Below are 26,129 nucleotides of genomic sequence, written 5' to 3' on the forward strand. Positions count from 1 at the left end.
ATTAGTGGAAGCAATGGTGAACCACATATTGTCATCAATGACTTTAAAAAAAAAAATTGTCCTCAATTGTCATCCATTGTCATCAATGACTGATGGCACATTATTACCAATCGGGGAATATGTAATACAGATGGGATGTGTTTTTGGAAAATAATGTGATGTTAGATCAAGTATGTCTTATGGGGTTATACAAGCAAATTGGAGAAAAGGGTATCGTTTCCTTTTAGTAATTAAATAATACAACTGGAGCCATAATGTCTACCGAGGCTCTTTGAAGTGATTCGCTGGGTTATCGAGGCTTACTTGCCAAAGCGCTTGGTAAACAAATGCTTGTTATGACAAATCGTTTCAGCTCGCGGTCTTAGCAAACTACCATTGTTTTAATAAATTAGATGTAAATATTTGTAGGGTGTGTCCCCTCCCACTTTTGCCTATGTGACTTCTGGGGGATGGTAGTTCCGAAGTCCATTCTCAACTTAATGTTACAACTAGGTTTTGAGAAAAATTATGTATAGAACTAAAAATTGCATGCAGTATTGAGTTTTAAAATAAAACTAAACTGAACAACGGTTCGGAAATAATAAAGTATAAAATACATGTAGGCTAGCTCTCTCTGGCTCTCTGCTTCTCAGTAAAATATTTTGTGGGATTACAGTACGATTTGACTTATGAGGGAAAAGATGAGTTTGCAGATTGAAAAAGGATGGGATTGCCATAGCTAGTGAGTGACTGTTTTAATTATATAAGGACTTTTCTTATTTAATTGCATGCCTATTTTGAAGTTTTAACATGACTTATCAAAACTCATGTTATTCGTGTGTTAATTAGCAATATGGTATAATAACCCTTGCATCAAACAATAAATGAATTACAGATAAAACCACAAAATGGTAAATCATTTTGATATTGTTTTATAATAAAGGCACTGTAATTATTTTATGGCTAAGGATAATATTGTTTAAAAAAATGTGCTTTGAAATAAAGTAAGTGGTCTTTGTTCTTGTCGTGTCGAAAATGAGTAAAAGATATATCCACTTAGCTGAGAATGACCTTCAGATGTTCTTGGTCTTCATACGGGATTAGAGAGATGGGGGCTCCGAGGTGTTTTGCAGGAGACAATGGAAAAGCAGAAAACCGCATTAAAGAATTTGAAATGCAAACCTGCTGTCAGCGGGGGGCACCCTCATACCCCGACACTTGCTCCCTCCCACCCAAACTTTGCCCAACCAATCCTATTGCTCTCCTCCCCTCTCTTCACTCCTCCCCCCTCCACTTGCTCCTCCCACTTGATGTTTTGAAAAATCAGAATGGATGACCAAATAGCCAGGATTAGCACTGGGTCTGTAAGATGTTGGTTTGCTGTACTTAGGATGTTTTAATTGGCTGGTCGATTCTGTATGTTTACACTGTATGTTAACTGTACTCTAGAAATGCTGGTGTTTGGTGTGGCATTTCTTTGTGCATCCCTACTGTGCCAGGATTTCACTTGGGACCTTCTGTGAATCTTGAAATGTAATTTGTGAGTTGTAATATGGTTTGATTAAGGTTATTGTTCTTGCTGTGTATTTCCTTGTAGACAGAAAGTGTTGTCCTCCTCGGGAATTAAAATTTGTGACTCTCTTTTGACATTGAATTTTTTTGGTTCCTCTATTACATACTACTGTAGGAAAATATCCCTAACAAGATGGCGACCGTGACTTCTTGCTAATTCTAGGACGACCTGGGAAAACAAAGACTTGAGCACAAAACTGTACTCTCCTCTTCCCCTTGTCGCTTCGTAATGCATCTAACGAACTAATCACAGATTTTGATTCCCGAGTATTATGGTCACAGAGTGGTGTATTGTGTTAACTATTTTGTATCATCTGTCTGTCTGTTCTTGCATTTGCAGTGTGGTGTGTTATCTGGTTGGTGTTATTTGGTTGGTCAGGTTATTTGGTTGGTTATTTGGTTAGTGCGTATACCAGACGGTTGATCCCGTGAAATACCCCAGGAGTGTTTTGTCAATGTGGTTTTGTTGCCACTAGATTTGACAGGTTAAACACGGATGTCCGCATGTAGCGGTGGTTCTGAACAATCACTCACTCTTCTGCAGAAAAAGTGGTGATAATGTTGCATGTGTTTGGTCAAAATTAGATTTTGACAGGTTAACACGGGTGTCCGCATCGTAGCGGTGGTTCCAACTGCCTTCACTCACTTAAGTCGTGGTAAACAGTTGTTCGTTGTTGTGTGCATGTCTTGAAGTATCAAGAGTGCCCTGTATTTTGTCATGAGCTCAAGTGATAGTGTGCATGTCTTGAAGTATCAAGAGTGAGTATTGGTGTGTGGCAGAGTGTGCTTTGCAATGGTGTGTCAGAGATATGGGTGAAAATATTGTTTTTGCAGGTGTGCGTGAAATTTGGTCAAGTAGACAGGTGCACCTGTTAAAATTAGGCTGCTTGTACCTTGGGTGTGAATGTAAAATGCTTTGTTGGTGTTTTACAGACAGGCTGACAACTAACATTCACTCGAATGGTGGTTGAAGCTGACCTTCATATGAATGAATGTATTTATGACAAAAGGATGCAAATAAGTGACATCACTCACAGAAATGGGCGAGTATTTTTGATCTGGCAGACATTCTGAGTGACGATTCAGAAATGTCCCGATTCATGATCAATGTTAAAGATGCAAGCCTTTCTGTGTGATTTGCATGGGGACCTTTTGTTCAATATCAAATATCTAGGATTATTGCATGACAAATGATGGGAATTTAATGAACAGGCTAAAACAATTGCGTACATAATTTGTGAAATGGGAGAGATACGATGTTGTTCTTGTAAATCCCTGCATGTTTTATGTGCCTTGAGGAACAGGTGGATTCAACAATGCAGGTCCAGGCTCAGGAAAACAGATTTGGTTGGTATATATATTTTTAATTGAAAGGTGAAAAGTATATAGATATAATGAATTTGGGAAAAAATAAAACATTTAGATATGAAAGATTTGTCTGCCATTAAGCTTCAAAATAAAAAAGATTGATCTGCTTGGAGTTAATTTAAGGGCTGTTCCAATTATCTTTGTTGAGCACCAAAATCTGTCTACCAAATTTTGTCCATGTCCATCACTAAGCTTTTGAGACATGCTTCACGTTTAATGAAAGAATAATTAAGCACTTTGTGGAAAGGCAATGGCAAACCACCCAATGTCGTCACCTTTGTATGGCAGACGACGATCTCCTACCTATGAGCAAGTAGGGAGTCAAGGATAGGTACCTGGTGGTGAAGGTGTGCTTGGCATACATACACCTGTTGTGACATCTAGTATACCTGTTCCACCTGTTGGCATACCTGCACCTGCTGTGATATCTCATGCACCTGTTCCACCTGTTGCGTCACCTAGTGTATCTAAGGCAGATCGAGTACAGGTGGTGTCATCTTGGCCAGGTGAAGGAGCTGCTGCTGCAGGCTCCCCTAATGAGGTGCCATCTGCAACCATGCGAAGTGGGGACATAGGACAGATGAATGATTCAGGTACTACCCCAGCAGGTGCTATAAGTGTACAGCAGGTATACCACGTTGACTCTGCCCCTCAGCAGGGTTCCCAAGCCTATCATTTGTGAAGTGGTGGGCCGGTTCCCCCAATGCCACCAGCCTCTCAAAGAGTGTCACCAAATAAGGGATTTCGGAACGACCATCCCAAATTACTAATTTCCCAAATGAGACAAGTACCAGGGGTTCAAGGAGGGCAAAGAGAGCTTGTGTACAGACCTTGGCCATTTCATGAGCTCAGAGAAATAGCGACGAGTGTTTGTGAGTAACAACCACCCTCTGGTCGAGGCTCATAGAAAAAGTGATACTTATTGATGTGGCACGCTTACAATAGATATTAATGGCGAGGGTTGTGGTTGATTCGATTTTGCGAAATTAACATTCTTTGAACAAGTTAAATGGTAAAATAATGAAAAATATATATAATTATTTACTCTGAAACTGGGTATAGTATAGAACTCTGGGTATAGTTCTCAAGTCACTCTGGGTTGTGACTTGAAGAATGAATTGGAGTTGTGACAAGGTGTAGACAGATGGGAGGTTGCGATGTTGGTACTGTGGATTCTATGAGACAAAGTACAGACAAATTTTGTTTCACTTCTAAAAATTTTGTGGACAAAAGTGGGTGTAATGTAAGGATGTAAGGATGTAAGGATGTAAGGTAAAATTGAGTTATGGAATTAATTGCTTTCAACAATGCAAAGGGTGACAAGCTATGGGATTGTAATGGGATTTTAATAGGATAAATATAAAAGATATTTGTTTTTGTCAAGAAAAAGTGACAATTAGCTGAGGAGTCACCGAGGCCAAACTTTAACCTTTGACGGCAGAGAAATTGTGTTCTGACAGAAAAAGACTTCCAAATAATATTTATGGCTGGATTGTTTCAAGAGAAATGACATACTATTAATTTTAATATAAAATTGCTGTGAGATGAAATTATATTTTCGGTGTTGGTGTGACAGTAATTACCTAGAAAAATATATCTGAAGACTTACGGACATAATTCAGGCAAAATATGGCAGAATAGTTGTTGATAGTTTCGGCACATCTCAGAATGCTTGTTGATTTAAATTTCAAAGTCAAATTTTTACACCTTCAAGTACTGATGAAATCTCCATTTTTCACATGTAATTTTGTTGAAAAACGGATGAAGATGAATAAATTGACGATTATTGGAAAAAATTTGATGGGTCTAACTGTGGAAAGTGTTATTAAATCATAGGTAGAGGTTACAAGGAAACTAGGTGTTACTAGGAAACAAAAGTAGGCAGACAAGCAAAATGAGTGTAAAGATGTTGACCAACCAAGATGTTGCATATCTTTGTTGACGTTCTGACGTTGTTTATTTCAATTATGGTAGGAATTAATAGAATTGCTATTAAATGAGAATTTTCAATTGGATGTTAAAGCAACTAAGAGTTTTATGGGATTATAAGGTCATATCGCGACATCATGGGAAAGCTAAGGTTAATTGTGGGATGTCAGAGGTAATGGTGTAGTTTAATGTTCACACTGTTTGGGAAAATAATGCTCTATGCAACATGATCCTAAAAAGAAGCCATCCCTACATCTAAGGATCAGAGAGGGAAGGAATGGAAAATTTGAGGTATTAAAGTTAGGGAACTCAAAATATCTAGGTTTGGATGTACAGTCATTAAAAATTGAGTCATTCATTGGTTTGATGATAATCCTAATATTTTGATAAATATTTGATAATAATCCTAATAATTTGAATCCTAGGAATAATATTGCTAATAGTTTGTCTGAAGGCTTCGATAAATATTTGTCTAAAGCAAACAGCGACTTCTAAGATGACAGAAGTGTGGGGTATTTGGCATCGCCAGGCTAGCTTATTGGTTTAGGAATGTTTAGAGGTCATTACAATGTGATAATTACTTGTGTGATAATTTATGAAATTTCATGAACACTGAACAGATATGTGAAATGGATCTAATGTGAGTGTGTATGAGAAAATTTGTTGCAGGATTCGTGGAATGTTCAAGGTCGGACATGATCGTTGGAGAACTTACAGTAAATTTGGGAAAAATAAGTGACTTTCCATAAAATTCTCAGAAAGATTTCATAGGAAGGAAGAGAATAAATTTGAATTGGAAATTCTGAAAAATTAAAATTAAAAGACCCTGTATTGAACGAACACATGTGTTTAGGGGGGGGGGGGCATCATGGGGAATAGAACTGAAAGACAATTTTCGGAACAATTGATTTACCAGTTAATGGGACGCTATGAAAGTCGCATGAAATTGAATGATAACATGACTCTCACATGGAAGTCAAAGGATGAAGCTGAAGGGAAAGGTGTAAGCTGCATGTGGGAGGGTGTGTGTGTGTGCAACAAAGGCTGGAAAGGGTGGAAATGTGATTGGTTCGGTGGATGTGCGGAGTATCGTTGAGAGAGAGTAAGACAAATGATGAATTGCAAAAGATGATGGGAATAGAGCCTATGATTGATGCTGTGAAGAGGAACAGGTTGAGATGGTTTGGTCATGCATTGAGGAAGGATGAAAGCGACTGGTTGAGAAGAGTGATGGAAATGAATGTAGATGGAAGTAGAGGACGGACGGGGAAGACCGAGAAAGACTTGACTAAAGATGGTGGAAGAAGAAATGCGGGCAAGGGGGTTAACAAGGAAAGATGCAGAAAATAGGGCAAAATGGAGAAGATTGTCATGGGGACCGCAAGGCTAACCCCGCTCTAGCAGGGAAAAATGGCCTTAAAAGGCATGTTGTTGTTGTTGTTATCTGGCATATGAAAATATCTGCTATTAATCTTGGGGTAAAATTTTGGGGAGAATGGACCAGGGAAGGTAAATGGGAGCTGGAAATGTTAATAATGATAGACCAGATGGGAAAACACTGAATAATATATTGTGGGGCAAAAACGTTGGTCTAAATGTTAACATTGTGTGTGGTTCTGAAAATTAATAGGTGAATATTGATGAGCAGACTTTAAAAAATGACACCTACCCTGATATGGGAAAATAATAGTACAGAAAATTGGCAAAATTGATAAAGACTACGTATTATTATGATGTTGTGTAAGTACGAAAGGTTTGTGGTCACAAATTTCAAAGGAAATGGAAGTAATGTCTTTGGAAAGTTTTCAAAATTTGTAAGGGATCTTGCATGGGTCTACCAAAGCATTTTTCAGTTTAATGAAAGTTGGATTTTGTAAAAAATATACAGACATAAGTGGGTACAGACATATATTAGGGGTAAATTGACAATTTTCCGATTGGTTTAAGATATGAACATATATATGGTTTAATGTAACGACAGTATAAAATAATAAACAGATTTGGGACATTTTGTAAACTTTGAATAATGAGAAAAGTAATAAAATTCATTTTATTTAGTGAATGGAAAATATTTGGGTTACAAGTGAAGAAGCATGGTTAAAATTACGATCTAGTGATGGCATGGACCTTACAAAACAAAGGGTTATGAAAATGGTCAATCATTAGTACTGCACGTTTTATTACAATAGATATGTTATGATGTTGTGTTATAATTAAGGATATAAACGAGATGTAGTGGTAAATCTTTAAAAAGGGAGGAAAAACACAAAATGTATGAACTATTGGACGTGCTGTTACGTAGCTGTTACGTAGCTGTTACGTGCACCAACACCATACATTTTTTGATAACTTGGGACATCTAAATACAGGTGTCATTTGTATTCACTAGTTAAAGTGGAAATACGAAAATTGTAAAATTTGATGATAAAACTAGGTTATTTTTCTTGTAAAAATGATAAAAGTAAAAGGATGTTCAAGTGAACTTTGTGCTGTGAAAAGAATGTCAAGTTAATGGAAGTGTTTTGTTTGATTAAATTTGTTCAATTTGTGTTCAAATGATCAATGTTTATCACAAGTCATGATAAATTAATGGAATTAATGCTCCAAATTAATGGAATGAAATGTAAATCTTGAACCGGATGGAAAACTGGCCTCACTGAAGGAAGAGTGGAATTATGTGATATTTATAGTATTTTTAATGAATGGTGCTGATATTTTATAAGGTGGATGAAAAGGGAAGGAAACGGTGCCCTGGGGGCATGCACCTGTTACATATACATGCACCTGTTCCATAGCTACTATCTGTCCTTTGAATGAACTGTTACGGATGAGAAGTACAATGATATTGTAATCATTGTTGAAATGTCACAAATTTATTTTTCGGATTGTAGGTTATTTGAGGTCTAATGGGATTAATGTGTATGTTAGGAACATTTTGAAAAGAAATATGGATATAAAAGAAACCAAGCAATTGAGAGTTCTTGGGTTAATGGGATATAAATAAATGCATCTACAAGTTGATGGTTTATAAAAATTTAGTTCTGCATGATACTAAAACGATGAACAATGTTGACAATATACAAAGAATGTGACTTGTTATTTTTTTGGGGGAAAACATGTTTAAAATAATTGGCTAAGTTTTAAAAAATAAAGATGTTTTACAGAACTCTTACGATCATTTATATGAATAACGGACTATTCCATGGCGAGAGAAAATGGTTGATATTAATAAAAAGGAGAGGAGGAAAATACAGATCTTGGCAACAGATTTGTAAAATAAAGAATGTGAGATAATGAAAATAATGTGAAAGAAAATTGTTAAGGATGGGAAAATTGAGGCCCATTGTATTATTATTATAATTTTTTTGTTTATTTGTTATAAAATAAAGGAAAAAAAGGAGAGGTAATGATGATTTCAAGGAATTATGTGCTGAAAGTAATATGAATCTGTAATGATGATTTCAAGGAATTATGTGCTGAAAGTAATATGAATCATATAATCATATAATTATGTTTCAGACATTTTTAATTTTTGTTGGAAGATTGATACGAAGGAGATCTGTGATAATTATGATAAGAATAGATAAATGGTTAATTTTGGATTCTTGCTTTGATTCGATTTGGGAAAAAAGATTTTGCTTGGTTGAGCACCTGTGAATTACACGAGACATTTTGGAAGTAAAATATGAAAGTAAGGTTGATGAAAGAAGACTAATTATTTAAAAATTACAGTAAGATCGATTTCCTTCTCACCTTCTGGTGAGAGGACCACATGATTGTGCAAATATAATGAAATATAATCTTTCAAATGTTCTAGGGGAACTTGTGAACCAATGTAAATTGTTATAAGGTTGGACATAATCGGGATATTGATTACATTGTCAGTTATAATGTGTTAATTCTATGTTTTTAAAATGATTTGCTTGATCCAGTGTGTGGGAAAACAGGCTCTGGGGTGGTTAAATGTAAGAGGACGTAGAGCCGTCTCAATAGATTGGGCTGGGTCGCTACTTATTCCCCAGTATGGGACAATTAGATTAGGACAGAAGTTGATAGGATTGGCATCTAGCATAGAACGGCTTGCCAATGAAACTGCTGAAGTTGAAGTGGAAGTGAATGCTGAAATGGTAGCAATGAGGACCGTTGTTATGTAAAATAGAATGGTTTTAGACTTGTTGCTTGCTGAAAAAGGTGGAACTTGTGCCATCATTGGCTCAGAATGCTGTACCTATATTCCAGACAACTCTGAACGTATTACTGATTTGACAAAAAAAATCAAGAACGAAGGGGCAAAATTGCATAATTACTTTAAAGACACATGGGGAATCACATCTTGGCTAGTCAGTACCTTTGGAGGCTTGGGTGCTTCGATACTGAAATTCATTTGCACCGTTCTTTTTGTGATTCTGATTGTATTGTGCCTTATCAAATGCATACCGGCATTAGTTACTAAATGCTTCACTGCTAAATTCTTTGCAACTACATCTCCCAAACCTCCAAGTCGCAATGAGACTTTCCGAGAGATGTGCATGATTGATCTGTATTGATTCCATTTGATGTTACACTCTCATACTTCCCCTCACGATTTAGATTTTAGATGGTTCCTGACATGGAAACCGAAAGAACAATTGGACGAACTGCTATCACAAATAAGGGATACTGCCAGACGATGGGCTAAGCAAATGGCCTATGTTGGAGACCTTTATTCACCTGTTAAAAAATCTGCCTGGGCTACAAGAAGGTATGTCCATGGAGAACCATTGGACAGGGATCCTCAGGTGAATTTGGGAAAAATTTAACCTGAGGACCAAAGGGAAAAAAGGGAACAGGAATTATTTGTGAAAGCAGGGTTAAAATTCTGAATGATTGTTCCTCAAAACAGGATCAACCTGTGACTGAGATGACTAAATTGAACACTTCTATGTTGTGGTCCTGGATACAGGACCAGAGGAGAGATTGTAGAAGTGTAAATTTACGAAGCAAGTAATTTCTATGAGCCACAAACCTGCTTTACTAGTCTGCAAGTGTCTTTTTGTGGTTTCCAGACAAAAATTTGGGATCCCCTGCAGTTGACAAGTTGTCTCCGGCACTGACCAGAATCGTGGCTCGAGAAGAGTAAAAATTATTAGTGGAAGCAATGGTGAACCACATATTGTCATCAATGACTTTAAAAAAAAAAATTGTCCTCAATTGTCATCCATTGTCATCAATGACTGATGGCACATTATTACCAATCGGGGAATATGTAATACAGATGGGATGTGTTTTTGGAAAATAATGTGATGTTAGATCAAGTATGTCTTATGGGGTTATACAAGCAAATTGGAGAAAAGGGTATCGTTTCCTTTTAGTAATTAAATAATACAACTGGAGCCATAATGTCTACCGAGGCTCTTTGAAGTGATTCGCTGGGTTATCGAGGCTTACTTGCCAAAGCGCTTGGTAAACAAATGCTTGTTATGACAAATCGTTTCAGCTCGCGGTCTTAGCAAACTACCATTGTTTTAATAAATTAGATGTAAATATTTGTAGGGTGTGTCCCCTCCCACTTTTGCCTATGTGACTTCTGGGGGATGGTAGTTCCGAAGTCCATTCTCAACTTAATGTTACAACTAGGTTTTGAGAAAAATTATGTATAGAACTAAAAATTGCATGCAGTATTGAGTTTTAAAATAAAACTAAACTGAACAACGGTTCGGAAATAATAAAGTATAAAATACATGTAGGCTAGCTCTCTCTGGCTCTCTGCTTCTCAGTAAAATCTTTTGTGGGATTGCAGTATGATTTGACTTATGAGGGAAAAGATGAGTTTGCAGACTGAAAAAGGATGGGATTGCCATAGCTAGTGAGTGACTGTTTTAATTAAATAAGGACTTTTCTTATTTAATTGCATGCCTATTTTGAAGTTTTAACATGACTTATCAAAACTCATGTTATTAGTGTGTCAATTCGCAATATGGTATAATAACCCTTGCATCAAACAATAAATGAATTACAGATAAAACCACAAAATGGTAAATCATTTTGGTATAGTTTTATAATAAAGGCACTGTAATTATTTTATGGCGAAGGATAATATTGTTAAAAAAAATGTGCTTTGAAATAAAGTAAGTGGTCTTTGTTCTTGTCGTGTCGAAAATGAGTAAAAGATATATCCACTTCACTGAGAATGACCTTCAGATGTTCTTGAAGTCTTCATACGGGATTAGAGAGACGGGGGCTCTGAGGTGTTTTGCAGGAGACAATGGAAAAGCAGAAAACCGCATTAAAGAATTTTAAATGCAAACCTGCTGTCAGCGGGGAGCACCCTCATCCCCTGACACTTGCTCCCTCCCACCCAAACTTTGCCCAACCAATCCTGTTGCTCTCCTCCCCTCTCTTCACTCCTCCCCCCTCCACTTGCTCCTCCCACTTGAGAATGTTTTAAAAATCAGAATGGATGACCAAATAGCTAGGATTAGCACTGGGTCTGTAAGATGTTGGTTTGCTGTACTTAGAATGTTTTACTTGGCTGGTCGATTCTGTATGTTTACACTGTATGTTAACTGTACTCTATGCATGCTGGAGTTTGGTGTGGCATTTCTTTGTGCATCCCTACTGTACCAGGATTTCATTTGGGACCTTCTGTGAATCTTGAAATGTAATTTGTGAATTGTAATATGGTTTGATAAAGGTTATTGTTCTTGCTGTGTATTTCCTTGGAGACAGAAAGTGTTGTCCTCCTCGGGAATTAAAATTTGTGACTCTCTTTTGACATTGAATTTTTTTGGTTCATCTATTACATACTACTGTAGGAAAATATCCCTAACAGTTGCTAGTTTGAACAATGACGTTTTCGTGATCAACTTTTAATTGCCATGCCGAGTCAATGACACACAAAAAGTTTCGAGTGAATCAATTTGGTAGTTTGGGAGAAGTTGTTTTTTAAGGTTTTAGGTTAAATCCAATATGGCTGCCAAAACTTGTGACCTATGATGTCATAATTTTAATATTTCAATACAAATGGGTCATCGATCATATGCATGCAATTTCAGATTTTTAGGATAAGGCATTAACTTTCCAGTTGGAACGACGCATTTGGGCAGGCAGCATTCTCCTGGCATCCACCAAACCTATATTCGTCCGTCGGACTGCCAGATGTTTTACTTGGCTGGTCGATTCTGTATGTTTACACTGTATGTTAACTGTACTCTATGCATGCTGGTGGATGATCATCACTGAGCATGATTGATCACTGATTTATGATGAGCATGATTCATCACTCCAGAGAACGTGTTTCTACTGCTCCAGAGTCCAATGGCGGCGAGCTTCACACCACTGCAGCCGACGCTTGGCATTGCGCACGATGATCTTAGGCTTGTGTGCATCTGCTCGGCCATGGAAACCCATTTCATGAAGCTCCCGACGAACAGTTGTTGTGCTGATACTGCTTCCAGAGGCAGGTTGGAACTCGGTTGTGAGTGATGCAACTGAGGACAGATGATTTTTCCGCGCTTTGCGCTTCAGCAATCGGCGGTCCCGTTCTGTGAACTTGTATGACCTACCACTTCGTGGCTGAGCTGTTGTTGCTCCCAGACGTTGCCACTTCACAATAACAGCACTTACCGTTGACCGGCTCAGCTCTAGCAGGGCAGAAATTTGATGAACTGACTTGTTGTAAAGGTGGCATCCTATGACGGTGCCACGTTTAAAGTCACTGAGCTCTTCAGTATGGCCCATTCTACTGCCAATGGTTGTCTATGGATATTGCATGGCTGTGTGCTTCATTATACAGTCACGTGCAAAAGTAAGTACACCCCATGTAAAGTTTTGACTTTTTCAACATATTTCAACATACAGCTATTTGATCTTCATTTCAACAATATTGATAGATAAAGGTGATATAATATAACAAATATCATGAAACATTTACATTTTGTAGTCCATTGTATCATTTAAATAAACATAAATGCAAATTTCGCATGTGGAAAAAGTAAGTACACCCTTGGCTCTAATAGGTGGTATTGCCCCCTTTGGCAGAAACAACCTCAAGTAGGCGTTTCTTATAACTGTCCACCAGTCTCTGACATCAACTGAGAGAAATTTTTGCCCACTCCTCCATGCAGAATTCTTTCAGCTGTGCGATGTTTGAGGGGTTTCTTGCATGCACAGCTCGTTTCAAATCCCCCCACAACATCTCGATGGGATTTAGATCCGGGCTTTGACTTGGCCATTCCAGAACCCTCCATTTCTTTCTTTTCAGCCACTCCTTGGTGGATTTACTGGTATGTTTAGGGTCATTGTCATGTTGCAAGGTCCACCTTCGGTTGAGCTTCAACTTTCCGACAGATGGCCTCGCATTATCCTCAAGCACCCTCTGGTACAATGAAGAATTCATAGTGGATTATATGATGGTGAGCTGCCCAGGCCCTGATGCAGCAAAGCTGCCCCAAACCACAATATTTCCACCACCATGCTTTACAGTTGGTATCAGGTTCTTGTGGTCAAATGCTGTCTTTGGTTTTCGCCAAACATGTCTTCTGGTACTGTGGCCAAATAGCTCTACCTTTGACTCATGTGTCCAGAGCACATTGTTCCAGAAGTGCTGGTCTTTGCCGAGGTGTTCATTGGCAAACTTTAGTCTTGCCCTGATGTTCTTTCTGGACAGCAAAGGTTTCCTCCTGGCACACCTCCCATGTAGATCAAATTTGTGCAGCCTCTTTCTAATGGTAGACTCATGCACTTTGACATCAACAGTGGCAAGAGCTACCTGTAGGTCCCGTGATGGCATTCTGGGGTTCTTCGAGACTTCTTTCAGCATCTTGCGGTTTGCTCTCGGGCTGAACTTGATGGGGCGGCCTGGCCTGAACAAGTTGGCAGTTGTTTGGGATCTTCTCCACTTGTAGATGATCTTCCGGACAGTCGAATGATTGATTTCAAATTGTTGGGAGATCGTTTTAAATCCCTTCCCAGACTCGTAGGCATCTATAACCTTCTTTGTGAAGGCCTCAGAGAGCTCTTTTGATCTAGGCATGGTGACGCCGCACACTTCAACAACAAAGAGCAAACCAAACTAAATGTCTGAGGTTTAATTAAATAAGACAGGTTCCTCCAAGATCCTCTCTAACGATGTTCTAATCATTTGCACCTGAGCTGGTGCACCTGATTCTAATTGTAGGTATTTGAAGTGGTGATAAATGTAGGGGTGTACTTACTTTTTCCACGTGCGAAATTTGCATTTATGTTTATTTAAATTGTACAATGGACGACAAAATGTGAATGTTTCATGATATTTGTTATATTATATCACCTTTATCTATCAATATTGTTGAAATGAAGCTCAAATAGCTGTATGTTGAAATATGTTGAAAAAGTCAAAACTTTACATGGAGTGTACTTACCTTTTCACATGACTGTATAAACCTGTCAGCAATGGATGTGGATGAAATAGCCGAATCCACGAATTAGAAAGGGTGTCCGCATACTTTTGATCATGTAGTGCCTGCCGGCTAGAAATGAAACATAATCTATTTTTGCTTTATTTTCCCCTTGTTTGTATATGAGTTTGAGTGGAGACGTCTCAATTAGGAGTTTTCGTTTTTACATAACCTTTCATTGTTACTTGCATTTATTTTCATTAAATCATTATTTGTCTTATCTTGTTTTTCTTGTATTGTGGATGTTGCTGTCCCGTCTTTGTGTTTGTGGGTTCGGATAACCACTGCCTGTATTCCGATTGGATAAGGCTCGGGCCTTCCCACGCACGCCAAAGATAATCCTGCCAAGGTTCGGAGTATGCCTCCGTTACTTGGCTCTAATTAACTAAATTAACCACGTTTAAGCTCGTTTCGGTCATTCTTCACTTTGGGTTCTTAACCCCGGGGACACGACAATATATATAGTGATTACATTTTCAACACCATTGATACTGATGAATATGTGTTTGATGGTGAAATGGAGGTATTTGGTGAATTTGTGAAATTGCGGGAGGGTGGGTTTTTGTGCAGCAAAAAAGTAGTGTGGGGATGTCTGTTGAGTGGTTGGTCGATTGAGAACTTAATATTTGTTTAATTAATACCCAACCTGCTTACTTAAATGGGAGAAATAGGTATCATATTGTTGTGGATATGAGGACTGTATATTTTTTTTGATTGTGTGCTGTATTGTTGTGATTATTGTTTATTCTGTGCCTCCTGCCTCCGGAGCTGTGTAAAGACCAAAAGGGCGTCCCATAGTCCACAAGCATACACGTCAGCCAAGTAATAGAATATACCTGTTGATAGTTATCTCTTATTCTGTGTATTAGCGTAAGGCTGTGTCTTCCATTAATTGAAATACTCCATTGCACCAGTGAAAGAGATAGATTCCCTTCCATTCCCCCCTTTCCGTCAATTGCAATTTGAAGCGCCTTCCGCATTTTGGTCGGTTTTTTTCCCTTCATCCGCCATTGACCACGAGGCAGGGTTGGGGGAAGGAAGGCGTTTCCCCACCTCGTCAGAGAGGGGAGGAGTGAACCAGCCCCACTCGACCAACCATGAGCCAGGGGTTCGGCTAGAGAGGGCGGAGGAAGAGCGATCGGGGAGGGTCGCAAAGGTTGAGGGGCGGGGGCCTATATAACCCAAGGCAAGGGCGTGTCCAAAAGGAGAGATGCGTTTTTACAGAGGAGAGCAGAAGACAGAAAGGCCTGGAGTTGGACTTTGAGTTGGTCTGAGTTGGTTGGGAGTCGGTCGTCAAGTGCAGAGTGGTGAAGAGTCAGTCAGTAGAGGTGGTGGTCAAGTGGTTGCGTTGGTTGCGGTGAGGAGTCGGGGGTAAAGAGTGAGGGACCAAGAAAGAGAGAGAAAGAGTCCTGAAGCAAGAGAGGAAGTTGTTGGACTGGGTGGGACTAAGGAAGGAGAGAGAACCCGTCACACCAATCCCCCAAGCTCCGCGTTGGCTCCACCAAGCGTTCAGCTCCACCAAGCTCCGCGTTGGCTCCACCAAGCGTTCAGCTCCACCAAGCTCCACGTTGGCTCCACCAAGCGTTCAGCTCCACCAAGCTCCGCGTTGGCTCCACCAAGCGTTCAGCTCCACCAAGCTCCGCGTTGGCTCCACCAAGCGTTCAGCTCCACCAAGCTCCGCGTTGGCTCCACCAAGCGTTCAGCTCCACCAAGCTCCGCGTTGGCTCCACCAAGCGTTCACCTCCAGCCATCCACCTCCTGCAATTCCCCGTGTGAGTCGTCTTTTGTTTGTTCTGTCCTGGGTTAATTAAGTCTGTATAAGCTAGTATTTTCCCTGTGTCACCTGCGTCTTATGTGCTTGTAAATAAACGTGACTGCTTTCTTTTTGCTTGTGTGTAAATAGTCAATAAATTCAGTCGTATTTCCAAACCTTTCTTTGCCTTCGTTTTCCTCTTTGCATTGCATCGTTTTCGTCTTTTCCCTCATTGAGCAGCTGGGGTGCGATACGGCCAAAGTCTGGGTGAATCGGGTGAGTTTTGTTAGGTCGCGGTCTTACACCACCGCTCGGTCTATAACATCTAACCGCGATCTATAACAATATTTTGGGAGGGAGGTCACAGTTTTTTCCTGCTTTTCCCCATTCACTTTGATGGTAAATTGGAGTTGTCTCAGAACCAACATTCTCCCCCAACTCAGACAGCATCCTCGACCCTCTCTTCAGACCTTGACAAAATTACATGATTAAGGACTTGTAGTTTGTCTTTCAATCCTGACAAAGGTCACAGTCTATCCAAAAGCTATTGTGATGATCTTTCCTGGGAAAGCCACATTTCCAAGCTGGCATACAAAGCCAGTCGCCGACTGGGCATCCTCCATCGTGTGAAGTCCTTTCTGGGTACTTCTGAGCTTCTCCTGACATACAAAGCTTTCATCCGCAGTTCGATGGAATACTGCTCTTCCCTCTGGGCTGGTGCTCCCATCTTACACCTTGCTCAGCTTGATGCCATGGAAGAGAAGGCCTTCAATATTATTGGAAGTTCATGCTTTGAAGCTGAGACTACGGGCCTGTCACTTTCCCATCACAAACAGGGTTGTGGTGTCTCTGTCTACTCCAGCCTCCCTTCTGGTTTTCTTTCCCTCTTTGCTATGCATGCTTTTGTCTTCCCCTCTCCCCCTACCTCCCCTTCCCTCTCCAGGTTTCTGCAGTGCACACACAGTAAACCATCAACCCCCTTCTAGCGAAACTCCCAAAGTCCAGAATCACTCCTCACCTCCACTCATTCGTTCCTATTTTTTTCCCACCTGTGGAATCAGCCTCCACATTCGTTTCAATCTCATTGTTCCCTCCAGGTCTTGACCCCCATCTCAGATCATCCACCATCCAAAACTTTGATCTTTCCTACCCCCATCAACCCAAACACCACCAAGCTCACCTTTTTCCAAATTTCCAGATTTTCCTTCCTGAGAATATGCTTCTGCATCCTTCTATTTTTTTTTCCACCCTACACACACTACCCTACCCCTAACTCTTTCCTTCTCACTTCGATTTATTGTCCAAGTCCCCCTCTACTTTAACCTACAACCCTGCTCATGGTGTTTCCCCCTCATTGTACTCTTACTTTTCTTCTGTTGCGTCCTGATCCTTTCAGTGTTCTCGCTCTTCTATGAGCCTCCACTTTGTATACAAAACATACAAAAAAGCTGTGATAGATCCAATCACTGTCTTTTTGTCAATGGACAGAATAATTGTCATAAGTAGCTCTACCAGCTGTTCTGTGGAATAGTAACAATAGATTTATGGACAAATTGCGAAGTTAAATCAGTTATTGTAAATAGAATGGAATCCAGAATGCTGTCATCATGCAAGTTCGTCATCAAGAGGAGAAATGGTGCCATTAAATATCGATCTGATCATGAACTTCAACGGTCGGAGGCACAACTCGAGCTGATCTAGAAGGGCACTCTGGAGAGCACACACTTTCCCCAGGCTGAACGGTTTACGTTTTGTATTCCACTGACAGGCCGGATCTGTATCCGGATCTTAACCAAAATCTAATCGGCTTGTTCTTGTCACCTACCCAGCACGTACACCATATTTTGTCATAACTCATCCTTAAGTTATTGAAATATTGTGCGGTATATCGTTTTTGGGCCAATCTTTGAATGATGAAGAATCACTGAAGAAATTCTAGTCTCCGGATCCAGATCTTCACCAAAATCTAATCAATTTGGCGTTGATACACATCCAACCTGCCCACCAAGTGTCATCCAAATCCATCAATAACTGTGAGATATCCTGCTCAAAGGCAGAGACAGACAGACAAACAGTGGTGAAAACATAACCTCCGACCACCTTTGGTGGCGGAGATAATGATGATAGCAGCTGCCAATAATTCAAATCAAAAACCGAAAGGATCACAGAGCATAAGGGACATAATCGAATAAATGGTGTTCATTTTCACTTCCGACCCCACAAACCATCTCAGATGTGGAAGGAAAGGGTCCAGGCTTAATATGTTGCATTAAAATAACCAGGAAATAGAAGATGTGTTCAAAATTGTCACGTAACTCAGTTTTGAACTACTTTCTACAGGAAATCATCCAAAGTTGGTGTAGGTGATTGAAACACGACGGATCGACGTCTCAGGATTTTTAAATCGTTGTGTCCGACTTGTCCGACATGATGAGAAAATCTTGAATACGCGTATTTTATGTGTAAAGTGTATTTTAAATGGAACACGTATCCCTGTCTCGTTCACATAAACATTTTAGTGAAAACAATTTAAATGGACCCAGATTTCTGCAAGTTTTGAAACAAATTATTGAAATGTGAAAGAATGAACGAAACAAGTAAACACAATGTGATGTGATCTATGGACAGCTCGGCTTACCTTCAAGCAGCTGAGCAGCTTCAATTGGCTCCGTGGGTGGAGAATCACATGGTTCCTGCTTTACATGATTATAGCTCAAAGCATCCTGGGAAGTCTGAAAGAGGTTGTTTTGGAAAGTTTCTGACTTCACTACTTGAGCTTCATCTGTAAACCATGTGACAACAGTTCATTACAACAAAGGAAGGGATAAACAAGAAAATCAAAACCGAAACAACCATTCTAAGTAGTGGGAGAAACACTTGGAGTCTACAACAGACAAACTCATTTTCCTACTTAACCAAAGAGGTCAACAAAGGAGGGGGTTAATTGAAAAAAAAATTATGGATCTCGCAGTGGTACGTTGTACATAATATGTGCACTGTCGGAGCAATGATTGTAACTAATCGAGCAGAATATGGTGAGGGTGTATTGTGGCGGACACAAAAGCCCACTGGCGTGGTGACATCATTCCGCGCACCAAGTGGGCGGAGGCCACGCCCGAGGGGTAGGCGTGGCCTCATGATATACACCGAGCGCCCAGCCCGGAGCGGGCCAGTGTTACAGTGAGCTCCTGAAATAAAGACGCTTATAAGTTACTGCTTGTCCGCTTCCTCCTTGCTCGCAAGCAGCGCGCGTAACGCCGCGCTTTACTGGTGACCCCCTCGACGTTGGATCTGCCGGAGCGATCCTTCCACACGCGACGCCATTGCCATGGCCAACTTCGTCAAACTTCCCGAATTTTGGGAGGCTCAGGCCGAAGTCTGGTTCGTCCAGGCCGAAGCCCAATTTCAGCTTCGGCTCCTCACCGGCGATGACACGCGCTATTGCCACGTCGTCGCCTCCCTCGGGCTCGGCACGGCCGCTCGAGTTGTGTCCGTCCTTCGCCACCCAGCAGACGGCCACAAGTACGAGGCACTCAAGCGGCTACTCCTAGCCACGTTCGGCCTCACGGACGACGCACGGGCCGACCGCCTCCTGGATCTCCCCGAGCTCGGTGACACGCGCCCGTCGGTCCGAATGGACCATATGCTGTCACTGTTGGGCGACGAAGCCCCCGGTTCTCTATTCCGGGCGCTTTTCCGTCGCCAACTTCCAGCGCAGGTTCGCCTCGCGTTGGCCGGGACCGGGCTAACGGAACCCCGAGCATTGGCAGCCGAGGCGGACAGGTACTTCGCCGCTTCGGACACGCGGGCGAGAGTCGGCGTGGCCGTCACGGCCCTCGAGGCTGATGCTGCTGATGCTGCTGATGCTGCTGTTCCACAGCATCAGCTTCTACAGCATACGCAGCATGCTGATACGCACCTCGTGAACGCCGCCACGCCCCGCCCACCGCCGCGGCGAAAACCGCCACCGCGGGGAAACCCGCCAACTCCACCGGCCTGGTGGAGCCAGCCGCGCTCCTCCAGCTCCACCACCTGGTGCTGGTTCCACGCCAAGTTCGGCCACGAAGCTCGGCAGTGTCATCCGCCATGCTCCTTCAACAGGTCGGGAAACGCCCGGGCCGGCGCTCAATAGTGGCGATGAGCGCCGGCCGTTCGAGCAGCCTGCTGTTCATAACGGACACCTTCTCCGGGCGCCGTTACCTGTGCGACACGGGAGCGCAGGTGAGTGTCATTCCCGCCGGCACGTCAGACAAGCACGCCGCGGGTGGGGGCCCCGCGCTGCTTGCCGCGAACGGGACGCCCATCCGTACGTACGGAAAACGCTGCCTCTCCCTGCGGTTTGGAGGGCAGGTTTTCCGATGGACGTTCGTCACCGCCGACGTGCCCATGGCACTGCTTGGCGCGGACTTCCTGTGCGCTAATGGGCTCCTGGTCGACGTCAAGCGCAGACGTCTTGTCCAGGCCGAGACGTTCAGCTCGCTCGCTTGTGCGTTGCCCAGCTCCACGAGCGGCTTGCCAAGCGGCTTGCCGAACGGATCGGTTCCGGCCACGTTGGTCTGTACGCTTCCGGCAGCGAACACATTCACCCGCCTCCTCGCCGGCCTCCCGGCCCTCACGCGGCCCACCTTCTCGGCGGGGGCCGTCAAGCACGGGGTGGCCCATCACATCCCCACCGTCGGGCCACCGGTCTACGCCCGGGCACGCCGCCTCGAGCCGACGAAGCTGGCGGTGGCAAAAGCGGGGTTCGCTACCCTGGAGCGACTCGGCATCGTTCGGCGCTCAGAGAGCACTTGGGCGTCGCCGCTGCACATCGTGCCGAAGCCCGGCGGGGGATGGCGACCGTGCGGGGACTATCGCCGTCTCAATGACGCCACGACTCCCGACCGCTACCCCGTCCCCCACATTCAGGACTTTTCCGCCCGTTTGGCGGGCAGGTCCTTCTTCTCGAAGGTGGACCTCATACGCGGCTACCATCAGGTCCCCGTCAGGCCGGAGGACGTCCCGAAGACGGCGGTCATCACGCCATTCGGACTCTTCGAGTTCCTGCGCATGCCCTTCGGTCTGAAGAATGCGGCTCAGGCGTTCCAGCGACTGATGGACAGCGTCCTGCGCGACTTGGATTTGTCTACGTCTACCTGGACGATATCCTCGTCGCCAGCGCGTCCCGCGAAGAGCACCTACGCCACCTCCGCACGCTCTTCGAACGCCTGGGCCAGCATGGCCTGATTGTGAACCCCGCAAAGTGACGGTTCGGCGCCGCCATAATCGATTTTCTGGGGCACCGTGTCACCAGGCACGGAGCCGTCCCCCTGCCGGCCAAGGTGGAGGCGGTGAAGGGGTTTCCGCGCCCCCGCACGATCAGAGGGCTGCAGGAGTTCCTGGGCATGGTGAACTTTTACCATCGGTTCCTGCCCCGTATCGCCCAGCTCCTGCGCCCCCTGCACGAAGCTCTCCGAGGTAAGCCGGGCAAAGGCGACGTTACCTGGACCGAGCAGATGGACACGGCGTTCACGGGCGCGAAGCTCGCCTTGGCTAACGCCACCATGCTCGCGCACCCGGCGCCCGATGCACCGATCGCCCTCACCACCGATGCCTCGGACTACGCGGTGGGCGCGGTGCACGAGCAATGGGTGCGTGGAGCTTGGCAACCGCTGGCGTTCTTTAGCCGGCAGCTTCGCCCGCCCGAACGCCGTTACAGTACCTTCGACCGCGAGTTGCTCGGACTTCACTTGGCGGTCAGGCACTTCCGCCATCTGCTCGAGGGCCGTGCGTTCACTGCCTTCGTCGACCACAAGCTGCTGATCTTCGCGATGGGCAAGGTCACCGAGCCGTGGTCGGCCCGGCAGCAGCGTCACCTCTCGGCCGTGTCCGAGTACACGACGGACATCCAGCACGTCGCGGGGAAGGACAACCCGGTGGCGGATTGCCTTTCCCGGGCCGTCGCCCACGCAGTCCACCTCGGCATCGACTATGCCCGGATGGCAGCGGACCAGGCCGCTGACCCCGACGTCCAGGCCTTGCGGACCGCCGTCACGGGCCTCCGCGTCACCGAGGTGCCGTTCGACGGTGCGGGTGCGGCCCTCTTGTGCGACGTCTCCCTCGGGCGTCCTCGCCCCATCGTGCCCGCGGGCTGGCAGCGCCAGGTGTTTGACGCCATCCACGGCCTGTCCCACCCGGGCGCGAGGGCCTCCCAAAAGCTGATCGCCGACAAGTTCGTCTGGCATGGCCTCCGGAAGGCCGTCCGCGGCTGGGCCAGGACGTGCCTCGCGTGCCAGCGCACCAAGGTGCACCGGCACACCCAGGCCCCGTTGGCCCCGTTCACGGTGCCGGAACGCCGGTTTGACCACGTCCACGTGGACCTGGTGGGACCTCTGCCCCCCTCGCGGGGTTTCACCTACGTCCTCACCATGGTGGACCGCACCACCCGGTGGCCGGAGGCCGTGCCCTTGGCGTCGACAACGGCGGCCGATGTCGCGCAGGCTTTCATCGCCACCTGGGTCGCCCGGTTCGGCGCCCCCTCAGACATCTCATCTGACCGCGGCCCCCAGTTCACCTCGGAGCTCTGGGGGGCGGTTGCGCAGGGGCTCGGGGTCCGGCTGCACCGAACCACGGCCTACCACCCCCAGGCTAACGGCCTGTGTGAGCGATTTCACCGCTCATTGAAGGCCGCGCTCCGGGCCACCCTCCGCGACGGCGGCTGGGTCGACAGGCTCCCCTGGGTCCTGCTGGGCCTCCGGACGGCGCCCAAGGAGGACCTGCGCGCATCCGCGGCGGAGATGGTCTTCGGGCAACCGCTGCGGGTGCCGGGCGAGTTCCTCCCCGACTCCACGGCACCATGGTCCGCGGCACAGCAGCGCTCCGCTCTGCAAGAGACCGCCCAGAGGTTCGCCCCGGTGCCAACGGCATGCCACGGGCACCCACCGACGCACGTCGCCCTGGAGCTTCGCACGGCGGAGTACGTCTTCATCTGCCACGATGCCCATCGGACACCACTGCGGCCCCCGTACGACGGGCCTTTCCGCGTGCTGGAGACCGGGGCGAAGCACTTCACCCTGGACATCGGCGGTACTCCTGACCGCGTTTCGGTAGACCGCCTCAAGCCGGCCCACCTCGATGTGGACCATCCACCGCCAGTGGCCCGACCCCCACGTCGGGGCCGCCCTCCTGCGGGCGGACCCCCGGCACCGCCCAGCCCCGCCGCCCCCCGGTCCTGCACCCATCCCAGGGGCAGCCAGGGGCATCCCACCTGGCATCCCTGCACCCCGGACGCCGCCGATCGCCAGGGGGCGCTTCGGCCGGGTCATTCGTCTGCCCCGCAAACTGGCCCTCCAGGTGCGCGGGAATTCTGGGGGGGCGCGTGTGGCGGACACAAAAGCCCACTGGCGTGGTGACATCATTCCGCGCACCAAGTGGGCGGTGGCCACGCCCGAGGGGTAGGCGTGGCCTCATGATATACACCGGGCGCCCAGCCCGGAGCGGGCCAGTGTTACAGTGAGCTCCTGAAATAAAGACGCTTATAAGTTACCGCTTGTCCGCTTCCTCCTTGCTCGCAAGCAGCGCGCGTAACGCCGCGCTTTAGTATTTTGTAAAACCTCCTGTGGAGATGAGGCCAGGTGGAGGACTTTAGCACAATCACATCAAGCAAGTGCTATGTGCTTTCAAAAGGCACGACCACGGCGTAATTTTACCTTTGGTTTCTAATATGTGAATACGCTTTATTACTCCCGCCAGGGAGTAATGCATTCGATCGTGTCTGTGTGTGTGTGTGTGTGTGTGTGCGTGTGTGTGTTCGTGCGTTTGTGAACAAGATATCTGGAAAAGTTCTGAACAGATTTGGATGAAAGTTGGTTGGATGATTGCCCTTGGGATAAGGAAGAATTTATTAGTTTTTGGTGAAGCTCAGGATATTATTCCGGATCCAGGAAGTTTTTGAAGGATTGTTTACCATTGGAAGATAGGGCTCATTTTTTTTTAACATTATCTTCTATATATTCTATATTTAACATTGTGATATGAAAATAGTTTTCATATTTGTTGTAAATGTAGTTTAAACTCGTGGTTATGCGTTAGAGCGGTGTATTTTGTTAGCAGCGTCGTCTTCAAGGTTCTTTTTTTTCTTTCTAATAAAGACATATTCTGTCATTTTAAAACCACCAAAGTGTGTATTCGGTTTCCCCGTTTCATAAAATGTATCGTTTGATACGTATAATGCTTTAAAACGGTTTTTTTTTTTTTTTTTTTTTTTTTTTTTTTTTTACCTCAGAAGAGATATCAACATTTACCTCAGCGAATGTCAATCGTGGTGTCAGTATTTGATGAACTTATAAAGACTTAGGTGAGTTATAAGTGTGACAAGCATGTGCACGGGATTCTTCCCAGAAGAATGAGTGGTCGCATTAGCTTGTACGACTTAAAATGAGCGAGTTTTGTTTTCACGTTTGGGCCAGTTTTCCATGTTGTATCCCTAAGGAATGAAACGTTTTTTTTTTTTTTTTTTTTTGTATACAAGATCGAGGCTCGTGAAAGAGCGAACATTAATCACACAGAAAGACAAACCGACACATAAAACATATAACATAGGGAGCGGTAGACAAGATGGGGAGAGAGGGGGAAGGACACAAACACAACATTTGAGAGCAGGGACCGAGAGACATGGAGACATCGAGAGATCTGAGAGAGGGCGAGGGCTTTGGGGGGGGGGGGGGCGTGGGAAGGGGGCAGTGGGAGAGGTATAAAACATATGGACACTGCCAGGACTTCCAGGAAAGAAGTTGGAATTTCAAACAAGGTGGATCTGGGGTGAATTAGCGGGGGTAGAAAAGATCAAGGTTTTGGATGGGGGAAGATAAGAGATGGTGGTGAACAGCTGTTTTAAAGACCTGGAGGGAGGAGTGGGATTGAAGGGAGTGAGGGAGTTTGTTCCAGAGGCGGGAGAAAAGAGGAATGAAAGAGTGAAGGTGAGCGGAGAGCCGAGATTTCGGCAGTTTAACCATCAGAGGGTTGCTGGCAGATCTTGTACGACCTGTAGGAATATTTGGGGGACAGAGCACAGAGAGAGCTGGGGGTGCAAGGCCGGAGAGGAGTCGGTAGAAGACAGAAAGACCACCTACCTGCCTGCGGTGAGTGAGTGAAAGGCCCTCAGAGATAGCTTCATCGCGGGAGATTCCAATAATTCTGAAAGCTTTGGTTTCAACAGCGTGAAGCCGAGCTAGGTGTGAGGCAGGAGCACCGGCCCATAGGGGAGAACAGTATTCCATTGAGCTGCGGATGAAAGCCTTGTATGTGGTGAGGAGCTCAGGTGTGCCGAGGAAGGACTTCGCACGACGGAGGATGCCCAGTCGGCGACTGGCTTTGGAGGCCAGCTTGGAAATGTGGTTTTCCCAAGAAAGATCATGGCAGATAGTGAGACCCAAAATCTTGAGCGACAGAACTTCTTGGAGAGGATTGTTGAGAAAGTAGATGGGAGGGTTGTCCAGTCGATCTTTTCGGAGAGACATAGTAAGAGTGTGAGATTTGTCAGGATTGAAAGACATGTTCCACTTGTTTGACCAGTCTGTGATTTTGTCCAGGTCTTCAGAGAGTGAGGAGGCAGCAGACTGCCGATCTGAGGGAAGAGGAATGGAGCGGCAGAGAGTGGAGTCATCAGCAAAGAGATAGAGAGGATTTTCGAGAGAGTCAGAGAGATCATTGATGAAGACCAGAAAAAGCACGGGGCCCAGAACACTGCCTTGGGGAACTCCAGCCTGAACAGGAAGAGGAGATGAGAGAAACCCATTCAGGGCCACACGTTGACGACGACTAGAGAGGAAGTCCGCCAGCCATGCGTGGAGATTTCCATGGATACCAAAGGAGGAGAGTTTGGTGAGCAGAGCGGGGTGCCAGACCGTGTCGAAGGCACGTGATATGTCGAGGGAGACAGCTCTAATTTCCTGTTTGGCATTGAGGACCTCCATCCATTGTTGAGACAGCAGAAGCAGCATGTCCAGAGTAGAGTGACCTGGTCTGAAACCAAATTGATGATCAGAGATCAAGCCATTGGAGAAGAGGAAAGATTTCATATCAGAAGCAATGATGGATTCCATGACTTTGCTGATAATTGGGAGAAGGCTGAT

The 26,129-nt window shown here is 45.0% G+C and overlaps 1 protein-coding gene across 2 annotated transcripts in view; it reads right to left on the minus strand.

Moving 5' to 3' along the window:
• Window positions 1–26,129, minus strand: part of LOC137427431 (uncharacterized) — a 110,056-nt gene that overhangs the window by 16,667 nt on the left and 67,260 nt on the right. For both annotated transcript variants that reach the window (XM_078778214.1, XM_078778213.1), the window contains exon 4: window positions 18,656–18,799. In XM_078778214.1, the coding sequence (XP_078634340.1) occupies window positions 18,656–18,799 (144 nt within the window). The remainder of the gene's footprint in view (window positions 1–18,655; window positions 18,800–26,129) is intronic.

The sequence above is a fragment of the Myxine glutinosa genome, chromosome 5 (genome assembly GCF_964187855.1).
Source record: "Myxine glutinosa chromosome 5, kmMyxGlut1.1, whole genome shotgun sequence".
NCBI classification, from domain to species: domain Eukaryota; kingdom Metazoa; phylum Chordata; class Myxini; order Myxiniformes; family Myxinidae; genus Myxine; species Myxine glutinosa.